At 40.1% G+C, this 9,035-nt stretch overlaps 1 protein-coding gene across 1 annotated transcript in view; it reads left to right on the top strand.

The window, feature by feature from the left end:
• The window catches only part of CRISPLD1 (cysteine rich secretory protein LCCL domain containing 1), a 127,974-nt gene extending 126,612 nt beyond the window's left edge, over positions 1-1,362 (top strand). Inside the window, exon 16 of the mRNA XM_056522174.1 lies at positions 701-1,362. Within this exon, the coding sequence (XP_056378149.1) occupies positions 701-752 (52 nt within the window). The 3' untranslated portion in view covers positions 753-1,362. The remainder of the gene's footprint in view (positions 1-700) is intronic.
• The last annotated feature ends 7,673 nt before the right edge of the window (positions 1,363-9,035 follow it).

Raw genomic sequence — 9,035 nt, forward strand, 5'->3', positions numbered from 1 at the left:
TTTCTTATAAAGTTTATTTTTTTGTGTGTGTGTGTACATTAGTATGGGGGCTGCCATCTTGCCTGAGCTGTTTTTAACAACATTTAGAGACATGCTTTACAGCAGGTCCCATGGACAACAATAGACAAGACCTATTCCATAGGCATAAATTGGAGATGTTACTAGGAATTCTCTGGGACCTTTTCTGGGAGGGGGATTCTGAGCTCTGCTGTGCATGCTGGTGGATCCAGTGTTATCCATATACTCACATCATCTTTTACTGAATTACACGTTTGTGATAAGGAGAAAAGCATTATTGGGAAGTCTCAGCTTAGTTATAGGCCTAGTGGCCAGAATGGAATCTGAAAGATGATAATTAAATTATTTTAAAATATACATAGCCAATTGGAAAATTAGAAAAAAAACATAACCAAAAATTATTTAAAAATGTGGTTACCATAAAAATTTATTTAAACATTGGTCAATTTTGATAACCCCTTCCCCTTAAAGGGGTACTCCGCTGCTCAGCGTTCAGAACATTTTGTTCTGAACGCTAAGCAGCAGAGTTCCCCTCTAAGGCAATAGTTGTACCCAGCATGCTTTATATGGATGGCCTTTCATACAAACAATTCATATAAACAGCCAGCTTGTTATTCTACATTTCCCCTGTTATGTGAACTAATATTTTTATATTTCTATGTTTTTTTGTTTTTTTTTACAGTTTACACAACCCATTGGGAAGCAAAGCTTTTAGAATATTTGCTGTCATCTGAGATGGAAGAGGAAAGCCTAGTCAATTTTCAGAAAGTCATAATAACATGTCTTTAAATGTGTATAAAGGTTTATTATTGTACAGTCCATAATATATATATATATATTCTTAGAGCAATTGTGGATCATAGTAAAAATGAGGCTGTATTCATTATAGAATAATAACTATATAGAAATGTAGTAATTCCTGCTGTATCTGACCCCTTCTCAACATTCAAGCCATAGTATATGGATCCACTGGTATAGTCAGAAGTATGTTTTTATATTGTACAATGTTCTATTTTAAATTGCAAAAACAAACACAAAATGAAATGGACATATGAACCACACAAATTAAGGGAACATACATTCTAATTAGTTATTCTAGTTTTTGTCATTCTAGCATTGTTTTTGGTAGGGGGAATTGTAGCTTTTGAACCCCTTAATAGACTTACAGTATGTGTAATATGTACCAGCTAAAGAGGAGAACATACACTTTCAATGTAGTCAGAGAATTACCAATCAATGTTAAAGGAGCTTGAAGACAAATTCAATATTCTTAAAGGGGTACTCCAGTGAAAAACATATATATATATATTTTTTCCATCTACTGGTGCTAGAACGTTAAACAGATTTGTAAATTACTTCTATTTAAAAATCTTAACAATTCCAGTACTTATCAGCTGCTGTATTCTCCAGAGGAGGTTATTTTTATTTTTTTTAATGAATTTTCTGTCTGACCACAGTGCTCTCTGCTAACACCTTAACACCTCTGTCTGTCTCAGTAACTGTCAAGAGCAACATAGCTTTGCTATGGGAATTTGCTCCTACTCTGGACAGTTCCTGAGACAGACCGAGAAGTCAGCAGAGAGCACTGTGGTCAGACAGAAAATACATTTTAAAATAAAAGCACTTCCTGTGAAGCATACAGCAGCTGATAATTACTGGAAGGGTTAAGATTTTTAAATAGAAGTAATTTACAAATCTGTTCAAAGGTCTGGCAGCAGTTGATAAAAAAAAGTAGTTTTTCACTGGAGTACCCCTTTAATCTAAAGGGGGCATTAAATGGACTCTCCAGGATTGAATGTTGGGCTGGTGAGGAACATTGATGCCAGGGGTCTCCATACTGTGGACCTCCAGATGTTACAAAGCTACCATTTTCAGTTTGCTGCCAGGACAGGCTGAGTGTTATAGTTTTGCAATATCTGGTGGTCCACAGTTTGGAGACCACTGTGCTTTGGTAACCCATCAGTCATCAAAATGAAGAAGACATAGCACAACGGCTTATCCATATGGGCCTCTGTGTCTTGTCCTGCAGATTTATTTATAAACATAAATCAAAGGTGCTGCAGTTCTAGGCACAACCATTTGGGTGGATAATCCACTATGCTTGTGTAAACAATGGGATGGAGCACTTGCAGGAACTCAGTGGCACCTTAGTTGGTGGGGGTGCCAGAGTATGTGCTTGAAAGTCAAAGCTTGAGAAGAGCAAACTGTCAAAGTGTAGCCAAAAAACACAAATCCAACAGTGCCTCAAATTATTGCAGATTTCCCTTAACATGCTTTTAACTTTACAGTCATTTTAGAGGTTTTTGGTGTTTTGTTTTTGGCTACAAATGTTGTTTAGTCTGTTACGTCAAGCTTTGTCTTTCAACTACAGCTACTTCTGTCTGCAAATGTTTTGTTGGTGTTTTCATGCTGAAATGTGATCAAGGAAACAGCAGACCTCCATATACTCAGCAACTCTGGTCACAGATGCCCCAACCAGGTGCCTCAGGTGTAACATATGATGCCACTGAAAGAAATAAACAGATGTTTAGAACAGCACAAAGACTAACGATCTATGAAAACTGTCTAGAAGACAAACTGTATTGTGATTGGGTGCTATGCACAACACAGACAGATTTTCATACACCTCTCCCAAAATATTTTAACAGTTTTCCATGTTTTTACCAATATCAAATAGGTAGGAATTCATCCTATACCCACCACCACTCAGTTTTTTCTTTTGACTTTATTTCAGTTTTCATGTTCGCTACAGCTATCAAAATGGATCCAAATTTATTAGGCTTGTTGGGTTTAGAAAAACCACTTTTAAATATTCTAAGTTCTAAGTCCGCCACGCCCCCTCCCATAGACTTGCATTGAGGGTGTGTGGTGTGACATCATGAGGGACGAGGCCGTGACGTCGCAACCCCTGCCACCCGCACCCAGCTTTCTAAACGAACGTTGGGTGCTGCATAGAGATCACGGGGGGAGTCCAAGCTGTGGGATCCCCGCGATCAGACAGTACCCCTTTAAGCCACATGTACATGTCCTTCTGAAAATGAAAAAAATCCCTTTTGAAAACTGTTTAAACGGGCACTGTTATATGTTATATCTTTATCCTCAAGCCTAGTTTTCGAATAGTACCCTCTTTTTTACCACAGGATCCCATCTGGGTTCTTGACCCAAAGTACTTTACGTTTACTATAAAATGATGATTTTACCATGGATTCCAACATGGATTTAGTGTAAAAATCTGCATAAAAACAGAGTGGATTGCGCTTCCCATTGTCTTCAAATTAAGAAGTGAATTTTTTTTCTGATACAGATTTGAAATCCATGTCTCAGAAAAAAAAATAATAATAATAGTGCCACTGAATGGAGTGAACCTAGATCCAAAAGCACAGGAAAATATGCAGGAAGCACTACAAATCTGCTGCATAAATACAGAGGTATGCCTCAGATTTCTGCCATGGATTCCACAAAAAATTTTTTCAAGAGCAAAAATCTGTTGTGTAAACAAATTCTAAATTATTACATGATAATTAATTTTCTTTAAAAACATTGTTTTTAAGGCTATGTTCACATCAGTGATCCATTATTGTCATCTAACTGACCTACTTCTAAACAGTTGTTAACAGATGCCAAAAGTCAGTTATTTGAAATTATTTCTTTGAAAGGTCCATTAAAATAACGTACAGTTAAAGTGTACCTGTCATTAACAAAAACATTTTATATAATGTAGATAATACCATTATTGGTATATTTGTAACATATATTCATTAAAAAATGTATATATTGTTGGGTAAAAAATTACTGTCCCCGCATCTTTTGCCTGTGTGTCTCCATGAGGAGTCCAAATACAAGAAGAGAGGGCAGGAGAAGCAGGGCTCTGTGCAGGCTACTGGTTTGTCAATCATCCTGATGTGTGATCAGGGAGCATGTCAAAGAGCCTCAGTGCACAGAGCCCTGCTTGTCCTCAGTGTACAGAGCCCTGCATGTCCTCAGTGTACAGAGCCCTGCTTGTCCTCAGTGTACAAAGCCCTGCTTGTCCTCAGTGTACAGAGCCCTGCTTATCCTCAGTGCACAGAGCCCTGCTTGTCCTCAGTGTACAGAGCCCTGCTTGTCCTCACTTCACAGAGCCCTGCTTGTCCTCAGTGCACAGAGCCATGCTTGTCCTCAGTGCACAGAGCCCTGCTTGTCCTCAGTACACAGAGCCCTGCCTGTCCGCAGTGCACAGAGCCCTGCCTGTCCCCAGTGCACAGAGCCCTGCTTGTCCTCAGTGTGCAGAACCCTGCTTGTCCTCAGTGTACAGAGCCCTGCTTGTCCTCAGTGTACAGAGCTCTGCTTGTCCTCAGTGTACAGAGCCCTGCTTGTCCTCACTGCACAGAGCCTGGCTTGTCCTCAGTGTACAGAGTCCTGCATGTCCTCAGTGTACAGGGCCTTGCTTTTCCTCAGTGTACAGAGCCCTTCCTGTCCTCAGTGCACAGAGCCCTTCCTGTCCTCAGTGTACAGAGCACTGTTTGTCCTCAGTGTACAGAGCTCTACTTGTCCTCAGTGTACAGAGCCCCGCTCGTCCTTAGTGTACAGAGCCCCGCTTGTCCTCAGTGTACAGAGCCCCACTTGTCCTCAGTGTACAGAGCCCTGCTCATCCTCAGTGCACAGAGCCCTGCTCGCCCTCAGTGTACAGAGCCCTGCTTGTCCTCAGTGTACAGAGCCCTGCTTGTTCTCAGTGTACAGAGCCCTGCTTGCCCTCAGTGTACAGAGCCCTGCTTGTCCTCAGTGTACAGAACCCTGTTTGTCCTCAGTGTACAGAACCCTGCTTGTCCTGAGTGTACACAGCCCTGCTTGTCCTCACTGCATAGAGCCCTGCTTGTCCACCCACACTTCTTGTATTTTGACTGCTCACAGAGACCATAGCTGTAGGGACAAATATACAAATTTTTTAACCAATGTATAGTACAAATATACATATAATGGTATTATCTACATTATATAAAAAAAAGTTTTTGTTCACAACAGCTACACTTTAATATCCGTTTAAATCCATTTATACATCTGGTCTTACTTCCTATTTTTTTTTCTTTTTCTGAGCATGCTCAGTTGCAATAACAGATTGAAACGGATGTTAAATGACTTTATGATGTCCGTCTTTGTCTAGGAGACAGAGCAGAGAAGAAAAAGGCAACTTCGAGGCTAGGTTTTTACACAGGTTTTTTTTCTGGTGTACTTTTTTGAAAATTTCTATTGCAGTTTTTGTGCCAAAGTCAGGAGTGCATATAGCAGGTAGGAGAAGTATAAGCCCTTAATTTATATTTTCTATTCCTTTTGAATACACTTCTGGCTTTGGCTCAAAAGCTGCAGTGGAAGTTTACCAAAAAATGCCATAAAAAAACCTGTATGGAAACCTAGCCTTATTCTTGTGCACCCAGACCATCCATGCATCTCACGTGGCCACTTAGGTTCACGCAATAAGAACCAACTTTTTTTTAAATGGCTGTCATGGAATGCTACAATAGTCACTGCATTTAAGATGCATAGGCAGATGAAACTTCAGGTGTCGCTATATTTTAGACACATAGCGATCATCAACAAGGGGGTTGTCTTGGTAAGGCAATCCCCATAAACATGTATACTAGTGGTCTTCAAACTGCGGATCTCCAGATGGTGCAAAAGTACAACTTCTTTCATGCCTGGACAGCCAACGGCTGTCCGGGCATGCAGGAACTTGTAGTTTTGCACCATCTGGAGGTCCACAATTTGGAGACAACTAATGTTAAAGGAGATCTGCAGTGTATAACACTAATCCCCTATCTGCAGGATAAGGGATATGTGTCTGATCGAGGGAGGGGGGGGCGAACACTGGGACCGTGCTGCGATCTCCTGCACAGGGCCATGGCTCTCCCGTTCAGGAGGCATGTCGGCCGCAGCATGACGTCGCGGCTGTCACACCCCCTCTATGTATCTCTATGGAAGAGGCGGAGATTCAGTTTTCACTCATCCCCGCCTCTCCCATAGAGCTGTATGGGGGCGGGGGATCTGTCATCATTCTCACTGAGGTAGACAACGCGTGCATTAGCCGTGCACATCTGCGGAAATGCCTGGACCCCGTACAGGAGATAGGGGATAAGTGTTATACACCGCAGATCTCCTTAAACGTTATATTTGCAGTTTATCATTTATTGCTGCTATCTTTAAAATAAAAAATAAAAATATTTTGTTGATAGATGATATTAAGGGTTTACATTGTGTAAATATTGTTCATAATTGAGTAGGATTGTTACTTTGTTATATATTTTGTATGGTGAATAATGAACTTACACTTTAAAAAGTTTGAAAACATTTTTTTTTTTTTTTTTTTTTTGTTTTGTTCTTTTTATAGCCTGGCAAATATTCCTGCAGGCCAGGAAGTGTACAGCAATGTAGTTTATTATGCAATTAATGTGCATTCACTTTTATTATTACACTCTTTTCGTTGGAAAATGGTAATTGTCGATGTTATTACCACATGTTGGTGTAAAGATGTCACTTATAAAGCATGTTTATGTGAGAAAAATACGCCTTCGAAAGGTTGAAGATGTTGCGGCTGGAATTGTTTTTGTGGTGCGGTTACGTTCGCTTATTGTTAGCTTCACATGATTATTTTTGCCATCTCTGTGTTAGTCACATTCTTGTAATTGAAATTGCTTCTCTGTTGTATTTTCTAGTAGAAATAATATAATAAATATATATATATATTGTAAAATGTTATGTTGGATTTCTTATGCTTTCTGTCCATGTTTGGTGGAAAAAAAAATGTATAAACTAAAAAGCATAATCTAGTGGAATTCAGGTGCCGGGGTTCCGGAGAAAGGGTAACTATCTGTCTACACGCCCTTACAAATATATATGAAATACATTCCAAGGGATAAAAATGAATCTAAAGAGTTGGCTGGTTAAATGGTTCATCCAAGAATTTTTTTTTTATATGTAAAACTGCTTAGGAAAGTTTTGGCAAAGAAAAAAAAAAAAAACACATACTCATCTATCAAAAATCCCACACCATTGTTGTTCTGATGGTGGCTCAAAACTTTAAAGAGGTTAACCAAGTAAATATTTTTAAACTTCAATAGGCACTGTCAGATTCAAAAATATTCTATATGTTGTACATATTGGCAAAATATTAACCTTTGTAATATACTTTTTTTAATCTTTTTAAAAAAATCATGGTTTATAAGAAAACACTAGGGGGTCACCATACCATTCAGAACATAATCCTGTCCAGATGCAGTATAATTTTTGTCTTAGCTGGAGCACCAGCTTGGACAAAGTCTAGTAAGAAAGGGTAGGACTAGCACTCTTCTGTGCTCACTTCTGTCCTATCAGACGTCAGCATGAAAACAGAGAGGAGGGGGTTACACAAGAACAAAGACGTGGTCTAAAATGGCTGGAGGTGCTCAAACCCAAATGCAGTTGTGCATACATACTGGGGGAGCAGATCCTGCCCTTGTGGTCTGTTGCTAAGGGCAATCCCCAGCATAAAAATGCATATAATGGGGGATGCCTGCAGCGGACTACAAGTGCCACAATAGAATCCTACACCAGATAAACGGTGTGGATGTTTAACAATTAGAATAATACAATACAGAAATTTAGGTACACTACTGTGGTAGATGTATACAATGACATTGGCTATCCCTCAACACTTAAAATTGAGACATTCGCCAGTATATCCTTAGATAAAGGACACACCAGAGTCCACACACCAACGCCAAGGATTCTCAAGTGGCACGGGACCTAACAGTAAACCTTCCTGTGCTTGATAAGCAAAACCAAGGGCCAGTGGGCAATTACAGCAGCATTAGGCCGACTTGCAGCCTGCTCCCAGGTTACCGCCAGTGTGGCTGAGCACACATACAACGGGAGGAGGGAGGAAGGCTATAAGTCCCACCTAAGTTGGCTGATATGTGTGCCGGCCTCACAGGTGCACCTTAATGCTGCCTTAATAGTGATCAAAGCACATTAAATGTGGAGTTTATACACCTCTAAGTATAAGATTTGAAGAACAACAAAGACATGGTCTCAAATGGCAGGAGGTGCTCAACCCCAAATGCAGTTGTGCATATATACTGAGGGAGCAGATCCTGCCCTTGTAGTCTGTTGCTAAGGGTGATCCCCAGCATAAAAATGCATACAATGGGGGATGCCTGCAACAGACTGCAAGTGCCACAATAGCATCCTACACCAGATAAACTGTGTGGATGTGTAACAATTAGAATAATATAATACAGAAATTTAGGTGCACTACTGTGGTAGGGGGTTACAGAACAGTCTGCAGTGATTGGATGAAGAAACTCAGCACAGCACAGCAGGTTCAGGAAGGAAGATGATTAATGCTGAGTGATGACATGCCCCCTCCAAAGCACAGGATGACAAACCAAGTGAGCAAGAGTAAAAAATTATTTGTGAGAGAAATATAGGTGCTAGACATAAAAAATATATGTACATGATCAGTATTGTTTTTGTGTGGGGGAACAAAATAAAGATGTGCATACTTACCTGCTAATAATCAGATGGTCCTTTTCCTGCTGCTTAGGGCTTCCTGCTCTCGACACATAGCAAATGCCCACTCAGTGGCCGTAGTGGTGACACATTTTTTCTGAATGTCAGGACAGAAAATAGAAAATTCTAATCTTGAAACTAAAAGGGGAACTCTGGCGCCTGGTGAAAAAAATATATAAAAATGCTGCAGAAGTATATATCCGATCTTACCTGTCTTTCCTAGTTCTGAGACCACAAAATTTTTTTTTATTTGGGGTGTCTTTGTCCTGTACTTTCTGAATGTACTTCCTGGTTGAGCAGTAATACAATTCCCAGAATGCATTGCTTTCCCTCAAATCTTCATCACAGCCCTACCACCCTGCCTACTTCCCTCCCATAACACTCATGCCAGTTCCCTGTCCAGAGCTGTTGCAGAACACCTCATTTCACAGAGCACTTGGAGGTTGCAGTAACTGCTGCATCATTGCCTATCTAAGAAGAAAACAGATATTCTAGTATAT

Source organism: Hyla sarda, chromosome 5 (genome assembly GCF_029499605.1).
Source record: "Hyla sarda isolate aHylSar1 chromosome 5, aHylSar1.hap1, whole genome shotgun sequence".
NCBI lineage: Eukaryota > Metazoa > Chordata > Amphibia > Anura > Hylidae > Hyla > Hyla sarda.